General features: G+C 48.0%; 1 protein-coding gene across 1 annotated transcript in view; it reads right to left on the minus strand.

Annotated features, from left to right (window-relative positions):
• The window catches only part of UBE2H (ubiquitin conjugating enzyme E2 H), a 44,193-nt gene that overhangs the window by 10,702 nt on the left and 10,123 nt on the right, over nt 1–23,368 (minus strand). The window contains exons 2-3 of the mRNA XM_068189329.1: nt 5,377–5,453; nt 4,766–4,840 (exon numbers count right to left, since the gene is read on the minus strand). Of these exons, the coding sequence (XP_068045430.1) occupies nt 4,766–4,840; nt 5,377–5,453 (152 nt within the window). The remainder of the gene's footprint in view (nt 1–4,765; nt 4,841–5,376; nt 5,454–23,368) is intronic.

The following is a 23,368-nucleotide window of genomic DNA, read 5'->3' on the forward strand; positions in this document are numbered from 1 at the left end:
TTTCCACCACCCAGGCAGAACTGGGGGATAAGAGGGAAGAGTGACATTCCCAAAGGCACATCCCAATCTCCCAGCCCTGCCCAGGAGAGCCCGATGACACCGACGGGCTCCGCGTGTATCTTGACAAATGAAAGGACAAACTGAGCATAAACATCCCCGAGAAATGAAATTCCAGGTGCAGTTTGGGATCAGTTCAAGAGGATTTCCCACCGGATGCAGGGATGGAGCAGGTTTACATCCACCCACCCAAACCCAAACTCCCCACACATGGATTTGCTCATGGATTGAGGCCAGCTGGACACTTCTCCCTCCCCAAACACCCAAGGGCCTGCAAGGGAATTGGGTTTCAACCTTGGAACTTTGAATTTTTAACCCCACTTCACACCACTTTCAGGGACTCGCTTCCTGTGGAACCACCACGAGAAGGTTGAGGACCTGTGGTAGGAGGTGGGACAGGGCACAAGGACAAATCCTCTGTCCCAGTCCCAAGTGGTGTCTGGAACAACTGGTTTTGCCTGTGGATGTTCCCGTTTTCCAGGGATGTTCCCCCCTTGGAGCTTCACTCCCTGCCAGGTGCAGGAGCCCTCCCTGGCAACGGCACAAATTGATTTTTGATGGAATTTGAAGTGAGGAGCCCTCTAAGAGCGCTCACTAACACAAGGAGTTTTTATCCCTCAAATCCCAGGAGCTTCCCAAAACAATAGATTAGGAGAAATCTGTAAAATCCTGGCTGGAATTCAACAATTTTTTTTAAAAAAATGAAATTAAATCCAGCTGCATTCCTGTACCAGCTGCCACAATGCCTCATTCTACACACATATTTATACATATATTCCATATGTTCCATATGTGTTTGTTTCCCAAACAAAACACACCAGGTGCTTTGTTTGGGAAAACACTTGGAAAAAAAGGGAAAATAGAAATAGAAAACAGAAATATCTGCACCTGCAGGTAACTAGGACAGAGATGGAGGAAAATGAGAGCTGGGTATGAAGATACAGAAAAAATAATAATGCAGAAATAATAATAATGCAGATAATATATATAGAAATAAATATATAGAATTTATAAATAGATATAGATGTATAAATATAGAGAGAATTTTTATAAAAATATGTAGCATATATAGAATTTATTTGAGAAACTGAGGCTCTGGGCATTTTGGATGTAAATTTTCCAGTTGTGGCATTTGATTATTAACAAACCCTGTGCTGGCCTAATATTCCTGCAGAGTTTAAAATAAATAGTAATTAAATAGTAAATAAATTCCAGGCTCCCAGGTTGTTTCTGCTGCTCCTTCCCACTCTGAATTTCCTCCTGTTTGTGGCATTAAAGGGAATTAATCTCCAGCTCTTGGCAGGAGCAGGGAGTGATTAAAAACACCAAAGTCCCACAGATCTGTGTGACCTGGGAGCTCCAAGGAGCCCTTCCCGTCCTCCCCAACTCCTCTCTGGGAAAGCAGGAAAGGCAGGAATTTCCCTGAAGATTTTAAATCCCAAGGAAAAGGAGAGAAACTGAATCCTAAACAGGGAAAAGGAGAGAAGCAAAATCCTAAACAGCTCCAAACACTTTGGAAAAGGAAGCAGACAAGGAGCAGGGAAGTGCCTCCTCATAAATGCAGGAATATTCCCAATAATTGGCTGAAACACCAGGAGTTGGTTTTTGGTTTTTTTTTTTTTTTTGGAGCAACTGCTCCAGTTCAAGCCTGAAAACTGGGATATTCAGGGATTTATTTATCCTGATGGGAGCACTCAAGCCCAGAGCCAAGTTGCCAGCCCTACAGCAGGCTCTGTTTCAATTCCTGGTTTCCCTGGGATGTGCATTTCCCTTTTGGGGGATTTTTCCTGTTGGGAAAAATCATCCTGAAAAATCCAAGATCTGTCAGATTCCACAGCAAATCCAGGCAGTGCCAGGAACACCACAGGATGTGATGGAGCTGTCCCAGGGATCTCCACACAAAAAATCAGGATGGTTTAAGTGTGGGAATACTCAGGAATTCCCAGTGCAATTTTTATGGAACAGCAAGGTGAAGAACAGGGAATAAATGCCATGGGTGTCTGAGGATGGGAGAAGGGAAAGGTTTGGCAGGAAAAGAGACAAAAAAGCTTCTCCTGGAGACAAAGAGATCCCCGCTCCTTCAGGGATTCCCAACCTTTCCCAAGGACAGCTCTGGAAAACCCTCTCCTGGTCAGGTTGGTACTCTGGGACAGAACATCAAGGTTCCCTGGATCTCATCCTTGGAGCCACACTGGGATTCTAAAAGCCACACAAGATTCTAAAAGATGCTAAGAGATTAGAAGGGAATTCTTACCCATGATTTCTCTGGAGCACATGGATACACACCAAAAAAAAATTCAAGGGTAAAACCAAAAAGAAAAGCCAAACATGCTAAAAAAGTCATATTTTTTGCAAATATATCCACGGCAGGATCAAAGATTTTTTAGGATGGAAGGGATATTTCAGCCTCCAGGCCTGGAATATCAAGGGGAGGTGCACGGACAGGGTTTGTGTTTTAAGCTTTGAGATAAAGGTGCAATTTATTCAAGGAAAAGCTGCTGGATTCCATATTTTCTCCAAGGAGAGACTCACATGGACAATTTGAACTCTGCTGAGAACAGGAACAAGTCCAGGACCTCCTGTCCATTTATGGGCTCCATAATCCATGAAATCTTTCACTTCCACCTCTAAAAATCAGAGATTTCCTCAGGAAACTTCTTCCCTACCAATTATTATTATCCAGAGCTCAGGCTGGGTTAGGAACGGGAGAATTCTCGTTTCCATCGTTCCCAGCGCTCCCAGTTCAGCTGGGATGAAGGTTTTATCGGCAATGCCCAAAGCAGAGATAATCAGGATGCCCCAGGAGGCTTCACCCAGGCCTGGCTGTCCCAGATAAGCTGGGCTGGGGCAGCAAAAATGGGAAAAAGAGGAAAACAAACCCTTCCCTGCAGCCTCTTGGGAGCTTTCCGGAGTCCCAGCACTTTCCTTGGGGCTTCCCAGCTTTTCCTGAGCTCTGCTCTGCTGAGCCAGCTCAGCCCTAGCAAGGATTTTATCCATCTCAACTCTTGTTTCCAGCAAGAGGCAGATTTTTAGGGAGAAAAACGGTGGTTTTCAGCAAGAGCTTGAGGAGAAAAAAGGGGTTTTTCAGCAAGAGGAAAACTTTGGGAAGAAAAAAAGGGAGTTTTCAGCAAGAGGAAAACTTTGGGAAGAAAAAAAAGGAGGTTTCAGCAAGATCTTGAGGAGAAAAAAAGGGTTTTTTCAGCAAGAGGAAGATTTTGGGAAGGAAAAAAGGCATTTTTCAGCAGAGGAAGATTTTGGGAAGGAAAAAAAGGATTTTCCACCAAGAAGCAGTTTTTGGGAAGAAAAAAATGAGGTTTCAGCAAGATCTTGCGGAGAAAAAATGGGTTTTTCAGCAAGAGGCATTTTTTGGGAAGAAAGAAAGGGATTTTTCAAGAGGAGGCAGTTTTTTGAGGAGAAAAATGGCTTTTTCAGCCACTTGAACAGAGACTCATAGGGTGAGGGAAGCTCCTCATGAGGTCTGGGATAAACCAGTAGAAACACAACAGATTTAAACGAGCAAAGAATGGAAAACTGAGAGAAAAGCAGCAAAATCAACATTAGAAGGGCCAAAAGAAGTCAGAGATGTGAGCAGAAAACAGCCCCCTGCAGATGATCCTGCCCCTGGATCTCTGAAGTGTCCAAGGCCAGGCTGGATTGGGGTTGGAGCACCCTGGGATACTGGAAGGCGTTGGGGTTGGATGAGGTTTAAGATCCCTTCCAAGCCAAACCATTCCATGATTTAAGACTGCCCTGACCTGCACTGGTTTGGGAAGGATGGAAGGACAAAGGACAGGCAGCAAACAGTGGGAATTCCCACTTGGAATGTGCCTCTCCAAGAGGGATTTGCAGAGCGGACTCAGGAGGAAGAAAAGGCTCCCCAGAGCTGCAGATTCCTGTGCTCTTACTCAGAAATGTTTGCACATTCCTGGGGTTCACAGAAGACTTCAAACCAAACAAAAAATTCAAAAGAGGTGAAGGACGGAGTATGAACAGCAGCATCCCCTCCCAAAAGGCACAATTCCCACTTGGAACAGATGATTCCTCACCCCGCAGAGCTCCCAAATAAAATCTGAGCCTAAGGGGTTGTTTGAAGGAAGCAGCCACAACTTGCCAGCTCCAAAGGAGGATGTGGATGTTGGAAAGGGCTTCAGCAACTGGAATGGGCACTTGAAGGCAGCCAAGGTGGTTTCCTGCTCCCCAAGGATGGATCCAAGCTAAAAACCATTTCCTAATGGACTTTCCCATTGCTCTCCAAGGTGAGACAAGGCTGACCAGTCAAGCCAGCAGCTTCTTTGGTGGTAAATCCCTGCTTTTCAGTTTTTCCACATATGTATTCCCTGCTCCTGGAGGATGGAGGCTTCAGCGGAAGAAGTTCCATCCACTTTTGGGCAGAAGACCCCAAAGCTGGGTTCACCCCAACACCAAGAACTGTGGTCTTTGCTCCACCACTCCGCAGTAAGTGAAGTTATTATTAAAAAAACCCCACGTGGAATAGAGATTGAATTGATCAACACACCAATATGCAGCCAAATCCTCCTCCTCCCAGCTCCTCCTCCTTCCAAAGCCCAAAACTGCTCTCTTCTTGGGATATGAAGTCCCACAAAAACATTTTGCAGATTCAAAAGTCCTTATATTACACTGGTATCGCTCCACCTGCAAACTTGAGGCCCAAATCACAGGACTTTGATGGAAAATGAGTATTTGTTACCTATAGATGGGGATTTGAAGGGGTATTTGTCAGGAAGGTCGACTCTAACTTTCCACACTCCACCTTCATATGGTGCTGCAAGGGAGGAAAAGCAGGAATTAGACACTCCACAGTGAGGAGAGGATAAACAGAACCAGAGCATTCAGGAAAACACATCTCTGGAATAATCCACAGCTCCACTGGGGGTAAGATTTCAAAGCTCCCATAGGAAAAGCCTTTTTCCTGCTCTGCTTCACACGATTTGGAAAGATCTCAGCACGAAGACACCAGAGCCTGATTAAAAACAGGCACTGTGGGATAATCTCCTTACCTTTGGAGACGGTGCTAAATTAAGGTGGAAAAGCCATTTTAATTACAAACTCCATGGAAATTCCCATGACTGATGCAAATTTGGCCAGGTCTAGGAAAGCTCAGGGGTGCTGAAGGAGCTTTCCAGAGCTCCAAGGGATGGGGGTCTGTCCACACTCACAACTGGATCCTCCCCACCCCCCAGAAGATGGATTTCTCTCCATCCCCCTTAGACTTGGCCATCCCTTCCCCTCTGGAATATCATTTCCTTACTCCCCAAGCCAGTGGATTGCTCTTCTGGAAGGGCAGGGTCACAGACTTACTTCCTTGTGGTCCATAAAACTTCACGACAAATTCGTTGAGTCCTCCTAAGATTGTGACTTCGTGTTTGCTCTCGATCCTGATGCAGCAAGTCAAGGAAAAACATCCAGTCCAGGAAACAAAACCCATTTACTCAGACCCAAGGAATACACTCAAAGCCTGCTGACCCAATTATTCAAAATATCCCGAGCCCCACACGGAATTTCAGTGTCCTGACACACCTAAGTGACCACAGCACCACAGTGACGTCGCCAAAAGCCAATTCCCCACCCTCCCCTGCCCTGAGGAATCCTGGGATGAATCCTCAGAGTCTTCCATTTCCCATCCCCTCCTGCACGGAGAAAGCTTGGATTTGGGAGAGCACTGGGATGTGTTTGAAATAAATCCACTGCTCCAATGAATTCCATTTTCCCCTCCCACAGCTCCCATGCAAATCGCGGCAATCTCAAGTTAATTTGACTTGCAAGACCAAAAAACTCCTGAGTCTGGGGGGAGACGGGGTGAGGAGAACAACAGGAAGAATCAAAGTGCTTTGGGAAGAAGGGAACACAAAGGGAAAGGCAAGTGGGGAAGAAGGGAACACAAAGGGAAAGGCAGGAAATCTTTATTCCAAGCCAGGCTTGCTTAAAACAATTAGTGGTGGTGCTTCAGCGCTGAAGCTTGATAAGGAATTCTGCTGTAAATCAGGGTTAATGGATTGGGAATAATATCCTACAGCAATTACCTTTCATCAATGGTCTGGATAAGAATTACAAGGGAAGCAGGAGAAAATCAAAGGTTTGTTCCCACCTGAACTTTGGCTCTGCAGCACCGAGGCTGCTCCCATTTGAGGGAAGGGGACACAGAGTATTCCATATAAAGATCCCTCACATCACAGCAGGGGCTTGGCAGGAATGTTCCAGCTACAGGGAACTAAAGGCAGATTCCCCTTTTTTCCCCCCTTGGATGGAAAAGGTTTCCTGCTTCCATGGCACCAAGTTTGCCCAGGATTGCAGGAATTCCACAGACCCCCCCTTGGACCTTGATGATACCTGGGCACACACTGAAATATTCCCAACCCACCAGGAATTCCCAAAAACCACCAGGAACAAAGAATTCCCACCTCAGAGCCCCGATTTTAAATTCCAACCTATGAAATCTGCTGTGTGAGGCTCCTGCATGCCAAAGTGCCGACTCCACACCAGCAGTTTTTGTGAGGAGATCCCAGTCCCATCCCTCAGGATCTACTGCAATCCCTTAAGTACAATAACTCCCAGACTGGACAGACTTTTCCCAAAGTGTCAGCTCCAAAAGGGTTTGGACACAACAACCTCCTTCCCCTCGTTCTCATGGGGAGAGGGAAAAGTTTACAGCCGTTTGTTTTGGCTCCGGAATTTTCTTGGTTCAGCATGAGCTGCTCTGCCCTAAAATTCCACAGCAAGGAGCTCACTGCAGTCACCCAGGAGCAGCTCACAAAGGGCAGATGGAAACAGAAATGCCCTCAGTGCAAGTGATTTTCCTGCTGAAATCCAACAGGAATCTCTGGGAAAGGCAGCATCGCTCCAGGTTTGTGGTGAGGAGCCTCCCAAGAAGTGCCGCGGCTGAGGGACATTTGTCACCAGATCTTTTCGTGGCACTCAACCTTTAAAACTTCCTGTTGGGGTACTAATTCCTTAGGAAATGTACCCCTGGATAACTGTTCCAGGTTCCCAAAGTCCTGCGTGGTCCTGCTGTGTGCAATGATGGCCCAGAAAATGCTTAATTTTCTGGATTTTCACACTCATGGAAGCTTCACAGATCGGATTAAACACAAATAGTTTTACTTTGGACTAAATCAAGTCCTGCTTAATAAAAACCAGCTCTCCCAGGCTGATCCTGAGCAGCTCCAGCCTGGATGCTCCTCAGCTCCCTGAGTTAATGCCAACTGTAAATTAAAGCTGAGTTTTCCACGCTCAGACTCCTAGTCTTAGATCCTAGTGTTGCCAAATACAAAAAACATTCATGAGCCACAGGGGGCCACATAAGAATATTGTCCTTGTTGTGGCAAAGACCTAAAATCCTTACCAAAAAAATCAGTGAGTGAATTAGGTTCATGAAAGGGAGAAATACTGAGATGAAAGGTTTGGGAACAACCACATTGTTTATCGACACGATATCAGAAAATCTTCCCCGTGAGGGGCGTGAGACCCTGCCACAAATTCCCAGAGCAGCTGAGGCTGCCCCTGGATCCCTGGAATGTCCAAGGCCAGGCTGGACAGTGGGGCTTGGAGCAGCCTGGGACGGTGGGAGGTGTCCCTGCCATGGTTTGGGTTGGAATCTTTAAGGTCCCTTCCCACCCAAACCATTCCCTGACTCTGTAACTGAGGACAGACTGAAAATAAATTGGATTTCAGCAACAAAGCTCTTGCATCAACACAGGGGAAATCTCTAGAAGTGCATCAGCAGAAATGAAGCTGGGAAAGCCCTCCTTCCTTGACATAAGGTGAATTTCAGTTACTAACACAGCTGGGTGTACCATCTGCCCTCTCCCTTCTCCACCAAGGAAAAGATGCCCAGGAAGTGAAATCTTGGAATCCCACCAACAAAAGAGCTGAGAGCACTCCTGGGAGAACTGCATGGAGCTGGTACAGAGAACCTTTCCTCCCTGCAAGCTTTTTCCATCTGCAGAAACTCTTCAGGAAAGGAAACAGTTATTGCAGAAGTTGGGACTCTGGGAAATCCAGGAATCTGAGGCAGATCTCCAGGCTTCTCCATCCCATAAACCGTCCCAGCAGAACAGCGGAGCAGCAGAAGGGACTGAACACCTTTGGAGCAGTGTCCAGACCACATTCCCAGAGAAAGCTCCACCATCATTCCTGGTGATGTATCTGGGAGTGAATCCAGGCTCTGACCCAACTGCTCTCTCAGCTCACGCTGAATTTTTTCCATAAGGCAGAAGTCTTACAACCAAATCCCAAATGAATTCTGTCCCAAACATGCCAGGAATTAATCAGCAGGCTCAGATCCAGGAGCAATCCAGGCCCTGTCTGGAGACCCACAATCCTGAAGGAACCCAGCTGTGCCGAGGGCACGTGGGATGCCCTCTCCTGCATCCAGGTTCTGGTGATGGATCCTGCAGCAATTCCAAGGAACTCCCAGGAATGAGAAACACTCCACATCTTCAGAAAGTGAGCACAGCTTCAGGAAACCCCAGGAAAGGAGCAACAATGGCTTGGAGCAAGATTCCCACAATTAAGGTGATCTCCACACCTTCTTCCTGGGATCGCTACATTTGTATCCAGAATTCCCAGCCACTCCTTTCACTGGATACTGATGTATATCCCTGCAGAAAGCCCCCAGGAATTCACCCACACATCCAGCATTTTTTTTGGGAATACCATTTGGGAAGACTATTTTTTGGACCTTTTAATCCATCCTGTCCAGGCCAATCTCTCTGCACCCACATTCTCCCTCCAGTGCACTTTTCATCAGTTAAATTTACAAAAATCCAAGCAATTATTGGATAAAGACTTTACACATTCCTGACTCCAGGGGTTCACCCTGGAAGGAGCCCTTGTCCCCACAGCAGGACACAGAGCCAAGCTCACAGCTACAAACCCATCCTGTAACACATCCCACACCCTAAAATGTTTAAAAACCATCACCCAAATCCCTCCCAAGACTTTTGGCCTTGCTGCTTTTATCTCCTCATCACCTCAGGATGCCAACTGGACCTGGTGCCAAAAAAACCCAGTGGAAAAGTCAAGGAAAAAGAGAAAAATCCGGATTTGAGTCAGCTCTCTAAATTCAAAAGCCACGGAAATGAGAAGAGAGTCCTGAGGACCTGAAGATAAATTATCTTACTCCCAGGACTACGAAGAGAATTTTAACACCAGTAAACAGTGGGAATATTGAGCTAATGCTATGGAAGCTTCTTTTCAAATATCAGCTTGGGAGGGCTGCTAGGAAAGAGCCAGGGGAATTTTTCAGGCTTCCCTTCCAGTGCCTGAAACGCCCCAGGAGCTCAAAGGAGGATGGAGCTGTGGATGTGCACAACAGGAACAGCCCAGCTCCCTGGGACAGGAACAGCCCAGCCCCCTGGGACAGGAACAGCGCAGCTCCCTGGGACAGGAACAGCCCAGCTCCCTGGGACAGGGTGACAGGAACAGCCCAGCTCCCTGGGACAGGGTGACAGGAACAGCCCAGCTCCCTGGGACAGGGTGACAGGAACACCCCAGCTCCCTGGGACAGGAACACCCCAGCTCCCTGTGACAGGGTGACAGGAACAGCCCAGCTCCCTGTGACAGGGTGACAGGAACAGCCCAGCTCCCTGGGACAGGGTGACAGGAACACCCCAGCTCCCTGGGACAGGGTGTCAGGAACAGCCCAGCTCCCTGGGACAGGGTGACAGGAACAGCCCAGCTCCCTGGGACAGGAACAGCCCAGCTCCCTGGGACAGGAACAGCTCAGCTCCCTGGGACAGGAACAGCCCAGCTCCCTGGGACAGGAACAGCCCTGTCCCTGTGACTGACAGGGTGACAGGAACACCCCAGCTCCCTGGGACAGGAACAGCCCAGCTCCCTGGGACAGGGTGACAGGAACAGCCCAGCTCCCTGGGACAGGGTGACAGGAACACCCCAGCTCCCTGGGACTGACAGGGTGACAGGAACAGCCCAGCTCCCTGGGACAGGGTGACAGGAACAGCCCAGCTCCCTTGGACAGGGTGACAGGAACACCCCAGCTCCCTTGGACAGGGTGACAGGAACAGCCCAGCTCCCTGGGACAGTGTGACAGGAACACCCCAGCTCCCTGTGACAGGGTGACAGGAACAGCCCAGCTCCCTGGGACAGGGTGACAGGAACACCCCAGCTCCCTGGGACAGGAACAGCCCAGCTCCCTGGGACAGGGTGACAAGAACACCCCAGCTCCCTGTAGGGATCAAGGCTCTGCTTTCAGGGCTGAACTCATTGAGGAAACTGAATCTGAAATTGTTTCCTCAGAATAAAAAGCAATTTAAAGCATTTTGGGTTTTCTACATCAGGACAAAATTCCCACAAAACCTTTCAAATCTGGAGTGTCAGGACCTGTCCAGCAGTCAGGGAAAAGTGGCCACTGTGGATTTGCCTGTTCCAGGGTCAAATTCCCATTTCCTCATCCTCATGCAGGGCCACCCACCACTGCAGGGCTGCATTTCCCCTGCAGCAATAAAATCAAAATTTGTTAGGATCTGACTTCACACCCAGATCTCCCCAAATCCCAGCTGAACATCATGGCCTACAGATGGTCTGTCTGTTCACAGGGTTGAGTGGCTTTTTCCTGGCAAACATTTCACTCAAAAAAAAAAAAATCCCTTCATTAAGTTTCTTTAAAATTAACATTAGTTACAAGCTTGGGAAAATGAGTTTTCCAGCTAAAAATATTCAGCAAGCAACTCAAGTGGCCACAAGCAGCTCTGAGCTAAAAGGAGCAGAGAGATGGAATGTCCTGTGGAAAAATAAAGTTGTGGGTTTATCTGGGGGTTACAACTGAAGTGAGAGATGGGTTGAGGGTCATGATGAGGAATTAAGAATTTTTTAAGGATGTCTGTCATGTCCTCTCTTATTTAGAGACTTGTCTGCAGGTGAATTACCAGAGAAATCATCCTGGATTTGAAGGAAAACTAAACAGCACACCTGAATATATTTACAAAATAAAAAAGAAATCATCCAGCTTTGCCACCTAAGCAGAGAACCTGCCTTTGAGCAAATAAGTCACCTTATTTTGTGATAAAAGGTGATTTAAACATGAGATTTAACACTGAGCCAGCTGATTTTTTTCCATTGTGAAGAGCTCTACACCACCTGCTCTATGGAAATTCGAGGTGTCAGAGGTGTGAATTCTTCTGAAGCCTTTGCAAGCAGCAGTTTTGCAACATCAATTACCTCCAGTAGTGCAGCTGACGGTTATTCATGTTTATTTTCTTACAAAGGCAGATGAGCTCCAGGATTTAGAGTTCCCAGTGTGTGGGCAGCAAAGGGCAAGTTCAGCTCAGTCCCTCCCTGCCTCCAAGCCTCTGGAAGCTGCTTTGCCTCCTCCAAAGTCCCTCCTTCACCTGATACAACATCCCCAGGTGCCCACGTGGCACACGTAAAACCACAGCCAGCACCGGGGCTTTGATGCTTTAAGGAATATTTATCCCTGTTTTCCCTTTATCCCTATTTTCCCCAACTCCCTGCCCGTTATTCACATTTAACTTCCCTTCTCCAGCCCTGCAGGGCACCAGGAAAAAAAAGGATTTTTAGAAGTCAAAAAGGTTATAGAGGACACAAAAAGGCTCTGGTTTCTTGGAGCAGCAAGAGGTGGATTTTCAGCACCTGATTTGTCGCAAACTTCTTGAGAACTCCAGGCTAAAATTATTCCCATATTAAAATGCACGGGTTTCCCTCAAGCCAGGAATTCTCGTTGCCACAGGGCACCCTCAGATTTTCCCCCTTTAAGCAAAGGGGTTTTCTAGCACCAAGCCCGGGTTTGTTATTTGCCAAGCATGCTCTGTTGAACAGCTCCTGGGGTGACACCGCTGGGGTTTCACCCTCACATTCCTGGGGCAAATCCCAACTTTCCTTCCTCTGGATTGTCCCTCTACTCTGCCCTGATGAGATCCCAGCTGCAGAGCTGGATCCAGCTCTGGAGTCACCAGCAGAAGAACCTGGAGCTGAACCAGAGGAGACCAGGGAGATGCTCCAAGGGCTCCCCTCTGCCCCGGAGCCAGCCTGGGAGAGCTGGGGGTGCTCCCCTGGAGAGGAGAAGGCTCCAGGGAGAGCTTCCAGCACATTCCAGGGCCTGAAGGGGCTCCAGGAGAGCTGCAGAGGGACTGGGGACAAGGCCTGCAGGAACAGGACACAGGGAATGGCTCCCACTGCCAGAGGGCAGGGATGGATGGGATCTTGGGAATTGGGAATTCCTGGCTGGGCTGGAATTGCCAGAGCAGCTGGGGCTGCCCCTGGATCCCTGGAATGTCCAAGGCCAGGCTGGACCCTGGGGCTGGAGCAGCCTGGGACAGTGGGAGGTGTCCCTGCCCATGACCTTTAAGGTCCCTCCCAATCCACACCATTCTGGGATTCCATGAGTCTGAACTGGCCTTTTCCAGGAATCCCACAGCTCTGAAAGCCACAAACCCGATTTTAATCCTACAGAACACAGAAAAAGGACAGCAATGCACTCCTGGAAAGCTCAGAGGACAAACACCTCTCCCTTGGCTCTCCTGATCCCTGTGACAAGTGAAGCAGGGACACCTCAGCACAGAGGGGGTTTCACTCCTTGTAAGACAACACCAGCCCTGTCTGCTGCCAGAAATGCCCTGGAAGGACAGGAATTGTGAATTAATAGCTGAGCAGCAACCTGTGCCTGCCTGCTGAGTTTCCATTTTACTGCACACAAGAGTTTCCTTGTTGGAAATGCAGCTTTGCTTTGAAAAAAAAAAAAAACCCTTCCTGGCCACTTCTCCACCAGGTTTTACCTGCCTGAGGGAAGAAATCACACACACAAAAAAAGAATTCTTCAATTATTCTATAGGCATCCCTCCCAATTTCACATAAGGATGGCAGATTTCCCCCAGACAAACTCCCTGGTCACCACTGACCCCACCCAACTTTCCTGGGAAGCAAAAGGCACCTTCTGGATGAAAACAGGGATTTGAGGAGAAGGAAATGCTGTTCCAGCAAAGCCTCCAGCCTGCCCTGCTTGCTTTGGAGCTCCTGGTGATTTACATCTGGCTGATTTCCAGCCAGCTTTGTGCCAAGAAACTGGAGTAATAAAGAAAAGGTAGAAGGAAAAGTCAGCTTTTCCCTGGAGACACTTTGCAGCCGAGTTGGCTGCTCTGAAGCCAGCACAAACCAAGTCAGCATTTTCCTCCACTCCAGCCTCCAAACCTGGCTTTCCTTCCCCAGAACCACCACAGGGAAAAAGGTGCACCCCATTCCATGCTGGATGGAGCAGCACTGCCCTTCTCCTAGAGAAATAAATCCACTTATTGCCCTCCCCAACCCTCTGCTGCTCCCTAAAAAAGTTTCAACTTGGGAAAAAAAAGAAAGCAGGCACATATTGGATCTTTTGTCCATGGAAGAGACAGGAGCTGGGGAAGGGTCTGGAGCAGCTGAGGGAGCTGGGAAGGGGCTCAGCCTGGAGCAAAGGAGGCTCAGGGGGACCTTGTGGCTCTGCACAAGTCCCTGACTTGTTGGAGGAGGAGGGGATGTTGGTTTTCTTAGTTTTTAGAGAGATGGGGTAATTGAGAGGTGATTTACAAGATTTTATTCTATTATCAGTCTCAATAAATAGTAAAACACATTCTAATTCTCTACACTACCTCATCTTTTTACAAAACCCTATTTTACAACTTCTTTCTAATTCAATCTTTCTCTCAACAATATCATCTCTATTCTATAACCTTCCTAAATCAACACACCTTATCTCAATATTTATATACAAATATACCAAACTATAAAAACTTTCTCACAGATTTTACAAATTCTTCACAAATCCATTTCCCACAAGGGGACAGCCAGGGGGGCTGGGCTCTGCTCCCAGGGAACAGGGACAGGAGGAGAGGGAACGGCCTCAGGCTGGGCCAGGGGAGCCTCAGGGGGGATTTTAGGAACATTTCTCCATGGAAAAGGTGGTCAGGCACTGGAAATGCCCAGGGCAGGGGTGGAGTCCCCATCCCTGGAGGGATTTCAAAGCCCTGTGCATGTGGCACTTGGGGACATGGGTGGCATTCCAGTGCTGGGAATGACTGGACTTTATGAGCTCAGAGGACTTTTCCAACTAAAATGACTCCATGATCCTGGCTTTTTTTGTTGTTGCTGTTGCTTTTTTGGTTTGTTTTTTTTTTTTTTTTTTTGGTTGGTTGGGGTTTTTTTTTCTTTAATTAGAGAAAACAGACTGGAACAGACTTGTCTAGAACTGTGCTCAGCTCGCACGGGATGGGCCAGTACCGAACTGCAGTGGTGGCACCAGGAATTTCCTCCCTCCATCCCATAAACAGATCACAATCCCTTTAAACAAGAGCTCCACGATCCTGGCAGGGAGATGCATTAGGCGAGGTGAGAAGAAGCTGGCACAAGAATTTTAAAGGGGATTGGATTTGATGGAAGGAAGCTGGAATGAAGTTGGGATCAATAAAGCTGAAGGGATGTCCCCGTGTGTGACCACAGTGACAGAGCCACCTCCACAAGCACAAGATTTCCTTAAATCTCAGGAAAAGCCAAACAGGGATCCAAGAGGGGCAATTAACACCTAATTAGAAGCAACTGTCAAAGAGCAAACTCCTTAAATGGATCCTACAGGGAGGGAACTGCAGGGAGGACTTCTCTGGGATAACTGGAGAGGCAAAACCATCCCCAGGATTCCACTCTGACCCGAGAGCTTCCCGGGAGAATTCCATGAGAGCCGGAAATAATCGGGAACCAGAAGAGCTCCCCACCCTGAGTCTCAGCTCAGGGGGAGCCAGAGCTGGATCCAGGAGCACTGAGGGTGGACCTGGGGCAGTTCAGGTGGCCACACATCTGTCCCCGAGCTGAAGGACCACATTTCATGTTTGCATCACTCCGAGCTCCCAGCCAGAGAAGTTGGTTTCCATGGAGATGGGACACACTGGTGGAACTGAGTGGTTGGTGCACAAATCATCAACTTCTCAAACCAGCCAGAAATTTCAAGTGTGTTTTCAGAGAAATATCAGAAGGAGAAAAAACAACCTTTGCTTTTTTCCAGGTGTGCTGGACACGGTTCATTTCCTCTTTGGGAGGATTCAGGGAGTGCTGAGACTCTTGTGAAAGAGAAACCATGGTTGTGAAACCACAGGACTGAGCGTGCCCCCAAACCCGTGCTAGACCTGACACCAAGCCCAAGATTTGAGGGTATTTTGGGCCTCATCACGTGATTTCCAAGAATGCAGCAGGTCTGTTAAAAGCAGATTGCTTTGACATATTCAAATATTTCTCCAATTTAGTCTTCAGGGGGAAGAAAAAGTATTTTAAGATTTGGCCTTTCCCCCTCAAGGGGAGTTTGGGTTAGGTTTTTGTAGATTTGAGTGAAATGCTTTTTTCATTTGCAGAAACCTCCACAGTCATACAGAAACTGCCTCAAAGCACCTCAGCAATGCTGACATGAAGCCCCAAAGGGACAAACATCCATCTCCTCCTGCTGGAAAACCCTTGGGATGAGATCGTTGCACTCAAAGCAGAGGCAGAGGAGGCCAAGAGCTGAGCTTTGGCAAGGGCTTAGTCAGGAAAAAAAAATCTAGAATTATGTCAAGGTCTTGATTTTAAACAAGATAAAAGAGTTTCGTGGCAGGAGGGAGAAAGTGTCAAAGGAAATATTTTAAGCTTAAAATAAATGAAGCTTAAATTTAGCTTTGGCATGGAGCAGGTCCAGTCCTGGAGGCAGATTCCACATCCTCTCTGCTGCCCATTGCCAGGACCTTTCCTTGCCTGCAAAAGATGCTGAACGGACCAGAGAGACTGAGGGAGAAGATGCTGATCCTCGGCTCAAACTCCAGCCTAACACTGACTTAAGGAAGCGTGGAACTGAGAACTGCTTTAAGAAACACTCCACGCTGCGATGCTCCAAGAAAATCAGGCCTGGGAGAGCCTTCCCACGAGCAAACTGACCCTTGAACTGCTGAAACATCTCAAGGGGGAGGAAACACTTCCTAAGTCCCGCTCAGGATCCCAAGAGGATCTCTCCATGGCCTGCCTGGAGCAGAATCCAGTGGGATTTTTGCTGTCCTGCTCCCCAAGCCTCTCCAACACCAAGGAAAACTGAGTTCTCTCCAGTGTGGGGCTGTTTTGCAGAGTTCCTTCCAAGCCCATCAGAAATACTCAGGGATGCATTTCCTGATCCCACTTGCAGAAGGTTTTTAACCCATGAGACAGCACCAACTGCTTGAAATTCCAGCCTGGGCAAGCTGGGCTTGAACTCTAAACCAGACTCAGAGCCCACAGAAATGGACAGTGCCTGTGAAAATGAGGCAGCTCTGTGCTCACAAAGCTGCTTCAACAATTCCTCAATAATTGGCTTTTGTGCTTCAAATCCAAACTCGCAGCAGGAACTGCCTCTCACCAGGTGTCTTCTGCTCCAACCACAACAGCAAGTAGGTCTCCCAAAGATATTTTGGGGGTGATTTGTCCCCTGAAGAAGAAATAACAACCGCTATCTCATAGAATCATAAAATTTGGGTGGGAAGGGATCTCAAAAGCATCCAGTGCCACCCCTGCCATGGCAGGGACACCTTCCATTGTCCCAGCTGCTCCAGCCACAGTGTCCAGCCTGGTCTTAAATAATTCCAGGGATCGTGGGGCAGCCACAGCCGACCTGTGCCAAGGTTTCACCACCCTCACAGGGAAGAATTTCTTCCTAAGATTTAAGCTAAACTTATCCTCTCCACTTTTAGGCCATTCCCCAGTTGTTTGTTCCAGAATTCTTTGCTACTTGAGCCAGAAGCTCCAGCAGTTCTGAGCCTTCCTGGTTCTTACCTGCCAATCCTCAAAGAAAAGAGCTTTAAAACAAATCTCCAGACCCACTGGGATTTCTCCAGCATAGGTGGAGGAAATAAAAGCCAACTGAATGTGGAAATTAAGCTCGAGATTAGTGCAATTCCTTTAAGCTAAAGTAACACAGAGGAAAATCTTGCTTTGCCTTCAGTGCAGATTTCCCACCACCCAATCTGAAGGAATCCACCAGGTGGCTTTTTTCAGGGTGGATCATTCCTGAGGCACCTGGGGATTTTTGTTCCTTTCAAAACACTTTTAAAAATACACTTCTTTAAAGAACAAGTGAAATTCTGCTCTTCTGATTCTCAGGTGCAGCAGAGAAGGCACATCGCAGCTCACAAGCAGTGGAAAATCAGGATGAACATCAAGCCTGTGGAAGGGGCTTGCACCCAAAATTCTTCCCTAAGTGCTGAGGCACACACCCTGAAAAGGCTCACTTGAAACATTTGTAGTGCTGGTCAGGATCCTGCTCCTTTGATTTGGGGTAATGTTTACAACAGCTCTCCATGGCCTGCCAGGAACAGAATCCTGTGGGATTTTTCCTTTCCTGCTCCCCAAGCACCTCTAAATTCCATTTTCCTTGGTGTATCTCCACAGTGGGGCTGTTTTGCAGAGCTCCTTCCAATCCCACATGGAAATAGTCTGGGGTCGAGGACCTGAGGGTGCTGTGACTTTTACAGATCCCTCCCAAACCCCAGAGGATGGGATTTGTTCCCTTCTCTCCCTGCCAGAACTTCCAGAGGGATCAGATTTGCTTCCCCCCTCCTTGGCTTTGTTCAAAGTGTTTTAAAGGAGCGGCTCAGGCAGGATTTACACACAATCTCCTTGGGTTTTTAGCACAAATTCCAAACCTGAATCACAGACCTGGTGAAGTTACAACCACCACAATTTCCCTTTTTTTCTCTCACACCAAAGCAGAAAAACCCCAAGTGATTTAGAAACAAGCACCCTGGTTACACACAGCTGAAGTTCATAAAATTTTCCTTTTTTCCAGGTCACCTGCCACATAAAACCACCACAAATTCACACACCGGGAAACTGCAGCCCAGGGTTGCAACAGGAAAAGGTGCAGGAGCTTCCTGCATGCCAGGGTTTTGTACAGAAATTCCTCCAGCAATCCAACGTGCCACTGTCACAGCTATTAAATCAATTATCCTCTTCATCCTTCCAATGGAATGAGGGCAATGGGGCACTGTGGCTTCCCCAGTGCATCCCATAAACACACCCAACATCCCAGGGCTGCCTGGGAACAGCCAGGCTGCACAAGTGGGTTTGTCCCTCACTGTTGTCCAGTGCATGTGGCTATTTCTATTTGAAGAGTTCATTAATAAATGTGAGTTTATCACTCAGCTTTCTGCCAAGTCAGGTGGGATTGCACTGTATGGATCAGTCCCGAGAAAATTACACAACTTCCAAGGTTAGGTCAGCACAAGTAGTTCCCATCAAGCCATGAACTCCGGAAAAGTGGAATCACAGGCTGGTTTGGGTTGGAATGGACCTTCAAACCATCCAGTTCCACCTGCAGGGACACCTTCCACTACTCCAGGCTGCTCCAAGTTCAACCCAGCCTGGGCCACTCTGCTTAGAATGTAAATGAAAAAGACTGACAGGGGGGCAGTTAATCACCAAACCACCTGCAACAAGTTCATTTATCAGCCTAGGAAGTTCAGGAGATCAGGCTCGTGCTTCCTTAATCCCAGCATCCCTCCTGATCCAGCTCCCACCACCAGCCTTTGCACCAAGAACGACACTCACCCGCAAAAAAAGCCATTTTCAGTCTTGAGCTTCCGAGGGGGTTTTGGCCTTTCCCAAGGGATTCATCGCAGAGGATTTTCCTGCAAGTTGAAGGTCTAAAGATACATTGTGTTCCGGAGGAAGACATGAGAGAGCCAGGCTGGAAGGAACAATGATCCCCACAGGAGCTTCCGTGCGCAGCGGAAAGGCTGCGGCCAAGGAGGGAGCCAGCAAAGCCTCGGGAGCTTTGTGTGCGTTTGGGAACGTCTGAGCTCGCCAGCACCAACAAACCCACGGCCAGGCAGAGCTGGGGCAACACCAGAGCCAGGAGTGCAGGGTGCCCAAATCCCAGCATCGCTGCCATGCTGAAGGCAGGCATGGAAAACACCTATTTTTAAGTATTTTTTTTTTATGGTTTGCAGGATTTGGAGATCCTCCTTGGCTCAGCAGCTGCACCAGAAGGAGAAGGAAGAGGTCCAGGCTGTTCTCAAGCACTGGGGATTTCTCTGACTATGGGAAACCTCTGATGGCAGGAAGGCAGGGATTAAAATTGTGGAATGGTTTGGGTGGGAAGGGATCTTAAAGACCACCCACATCCACACCCTGCCATGGCAGGGACACCTTCCACCATCCCAGGCTGCTCCATCCAGCCTGGCCTTGGGCACTGCCAGGGATCCAGGGGCAGCCACAGCTGCTCTGGGAATCCCAGCCCAGGGCCTCCCCACCTACCCAGCCAGGAATTCCCTCTCCATATCTGATCTAAAACTCTGCTCTTTCAGCTCTCCCCCTCATCCTGTCCCTCCAGGCCCTTCCAAATCCCTCTCCCTCCTTCTATAAGCACCCTTAAAGCACTGGAAGTGTTCATCAAAGCCACTTTGGCACAGGTGACACCAGCACAACCAGAGGAAAGGAAAAAGGGAATTTTTTTTCTAACAGCAGCAGCAGAGCAGAGGGTGCTGGTGAAGCACAGGAACACAGAACACAAAGTCCTGCTCACTGTGGCCAGGATTCCTCCAAAACAACCTCCAATATGTGGAGTGGGAGGGCTGTAGAAAGACTGGGATGTTTCCCTGGGAGAGTCTGGAAGGTGCTCTCACTGCTGGAAGCTCTGGAAGTTAAGTTCCCTACGCAGAAGCACCAAACCCACTTGGAGAGGGAAAGCAGGACACAGGGGTGAGTCTGCGTCTGCTGGGATCAGGAGCAGCTCATCCACACTCCTGCTCCCAATCCAGATCTTGCTCTAGCACATCTGCTCAGGCTGAATTAGCCCACTCCCCTCTCAACTCCCTAAACTCGTGTGAAAGGCAGAGCCATGGGGAGTTTTACAAATCAGCCATCCCTAAATTTATGTCCTCGCATTTTGCAGAGCTGCAGGAAGAAAAACTCACCTGGAGGTTTCCCACAGGAATAACAATACCTGGGGTTTGTTATGTGGATCAAAAAGAAAAAAATACCAGCAGTCAGTTTAAAGTTGAAGCTGAGCTTTGGGTTCAGGCCTGGAATACACCCCACACTGTCAGGATAAACGGTGTTGTCAGGACACTGCAATTCCCAGCTTTTAGGCTGTGTTTGGAGTGAAGGCAGAGCTCTCTCATAATTAGTTAAATTCAGCTGAAACAGAAGATTCCTTGACATCCTCTCTTTGAATCACCATTATAGAAGAGACAAAGGAGCACCACTGCAACTGCACTAAAAACTAATTAACAGTTTAGTCGTTAGCAGGTGCAGCTGCCTGAAAAGTGGGATTTTGTCACCAAGTTTGAAGTGTCTCCTCCTCCAGAGAGGAGCTGATAAAACCCCCCCCGAGTTTTCCCCAGCACAGAACAAAAAGCCTGGAGCCGACCTCTGCCAGATGCTCTGAATTCCAGGTGACCTCCGGCAGAGCCAGGCAGCCTTTCAAAGACACACATTTATCACAGCCTTCTTTAATAAACCAGAATTAAGCAGCCTTGACACACTTGAAGCCATTTTGGAGGACAGTATTACTAATCCACAAATAAAAAAAAATCCCAATTAACCAGCGTGCTGCTGCAAAGAACCAGGATGCCGCAACAATCAAGGAAGTTCAAATAAAGACAGCTTGGAATTACAGAACCAGCACACTGCTCCCAGCAATTTTCCCTTGAGCTGCCACAGTGACTTATTTTCCTCCCCTTTACTCATCTCTGCCACTTGACAATTTTAGCAGAGATGTGGGGCTTGGGGAAAAAAAAAAAAAAAACAAAAAAAACTGGGAGCATTCCTTCCTTGAGATAAATTTAAAGGGTAATGAGAAAAGTGGTTTTCTCCCTTTATCCCGAGCTGCTCCCACCCTAAACCTACACAAATTTCCAGCAGCAACCAGAGCTCAGCAAGCCGCAGTTTTTTAGGATATGGAGCTGATCCATACACAAAAATGGGCCAGGATTCTCCTCCTGGCCACCCTGGCAGCCCTGTATGGGACTCAAACCCCTGATCCATACAGAAGCTCCATGTCCCGTTACTCTTCCCTTCAATTCCACCTCCACTTCCTCCTTCAGGAACTTCCCAAGCCAAGCTCAGCGTTGTCCCTGCCCAGTGGGATTAAAAAAACCCCAGGGATTTCAGGAGAGGCAGGGCTGGCTGGAGGGCACAGCCCAGAAAAAGGGATGGGGCAGGAATTTGGATCCAAAACCTCCCTCTTCTGGCTCACAGGCTAAATTTAGCCCAGTCTGGTAATGACCTAAAAACCAGCTGATGTGGGTTTCTGTGACGCCTGTGGCAGCTCCAGCCACTTCCTGAGAGAGGGATGTGCACGTGGCAAAGTCCTGCTGCCTCCTGGGTGACTTCAGGAGACCCAAAATGGGAAATGTGGGCATTATTTCACACCTGCACCCAAGGGATCTGCCAGAGCCAAGTGGCTCCTGCTTCTGATCCGTCCTATATCCTGAAAGAATTAGGGGAAAGTTCCCCTTTCAGGGTTTCTTTGCTGTTTGAAGCACCTTGTAAAAGAATATCAAAGCCTTCAGCATCACAGCCCCATCCAGGTTTTCCTGGGATGCTCAGCAGCGGATTCCCAGCTGCCCCTGGAAATAAAACAAAACCTGCAGAGGATAATCGAGTTCACCTACCCCAGGTTTCAACTCTGGTGCTTCCAAGTCTGGAGAAAACTGGCAAGAGAAACTCACACACAGAATATCCTGAAATGCCTTAATGACACTGACCTTCAGGTGGCACCAGAGAAATCTGTGACTCTGGAAGCCACCAAGAGCCACAGAGGACAATTTAAAGGACTCAGTGGCTACTGGGCTGAAAAAACCTCCAAAACTCTTTAAAAAAAAACCCATTAATGCATCTCCTGAGCCTGGAGAATCCTGTTATGTGCCAGCCCCACTAAGCAGGAAGCCCCTGCAAAAAGATGAATTCCAAAAAGAAGCAACCTACAGCAAATTCAACATTTATCAGCACAGGACTAAAATTTGCCTCTAACAAGACAGAGATGATGGTTCAGACTCAAAGCAGCCAGTTAATATGGAGTTTTGGGGTGGAAAGGATCTTAAAGATCATCTGATTCCCACACCTTCCCTAGACCAGGTCTGGTGTGTTAAAGTTTGCTGTGTTATAACAGAAACTCTTCTCACACACAGTTCCCACTTATCCAACTCCAGGAAAAAAAAATAACGGAAAAAAAAGCCCCAAAGCCACGCTGAGAAGAGGCACCAGCAGCACCAGGGCTCTCTCAAGGCACTCTGCCACAAGAGAATCCCTGCACAAACCCCACAAACCCATTTCTTGCTACATTTAAACAGGTGGAACAGGCCAATCTTTGCTTACCCCTCAGTCTTTTCCAAGAAATGCTACTGAAGTGAGGAAAATTTCTGATTTTTTTTTCCAGAGAACTGACATTTTAAAAGCTCTGGCAGTTTGGGACCACACCTGAGGAGCTGCAGGGATTGTTGTGATGCAGCTGAGGGAGAGCAGCTGGAAATCCCAACAGGAGGATCTGACCCTCTGGGACACACCAGAAGAGCCAAACACACCCCTCTCCTCCACAAGCCATTCCCTAAAGTTTAAAATTTAGTTTAGCACCTGGATTAAACACAGGGCTTTGCACTGGGTCAGCAAATTTCCTGATTTCAGAGCAAAAGCAAAGTTGTGGCAAACCCTGAAATGCAAAATGAGGCCCTCCCAGGGATGAAAGGGATCCTCTAGGGGCACATTATTGCTCATCAGCTCTCTTTTAGGGGATCTTTTGTTTCACCCGGCAAGGCTCAAATCTCGATTTTACTTCAAGCAGCGCCCAGTGACTCAAGCAGGGTGCACAGCTGAACAGTGAATTTGCTCAAACCATGGGGGAATATTTCTTCAGTCCTGCCAAACTGGGGGTTTGAGGCACTTGCCACCCCTGTCACGGGTCTTTGGGTTTTCTCCACGCGTAGAACACGCTGGTTTTGCCTCCTGCCCAGTTTGCAGAAGGTGGTGATTTTCTGGGGAATTTTTGCTCCAAACCAGGCAAGCATTTAAAATGATCTTTTCATGGCAACACCAAACAAAACACGGCAGAAACAATGAAGTAATAAAACCAGTGGATTCTGAGTAACCTGCAGCTTTCTCAGCAGTTGTGAGCATGACAAAATCTGTTTAAATCCAAGACCCCGGAGCTTTCCAGGAGGCACAGGAGTTGGAAAAAGCGTGGAGCAGCTCCAGTGGGAGCAGGGTGAGTTAACACCTCCTCACATACCTTCCCTTTCAAGGAACACAGGCTCTGGCTCTGACTTACCGGGATCTGATTTCTGACATCCCAACTTTTCAACCCAGC

This window comes from Anomalospiza imberbis, chromosome 5 (assembly GCF_031753505.1).
Source record: "Anomalospiza imberbis isolate Cuckoo-Finch-1a 21T00152 chromosome 5, ASM3175350v1, whole genome shotgun sequence".
Lineage (NCBI taxonomy): Eukaryota > Metazoa > Chordata > Aves > Passeriformes > Viduidae > Anomalospiza > Anomalospiza imberbis.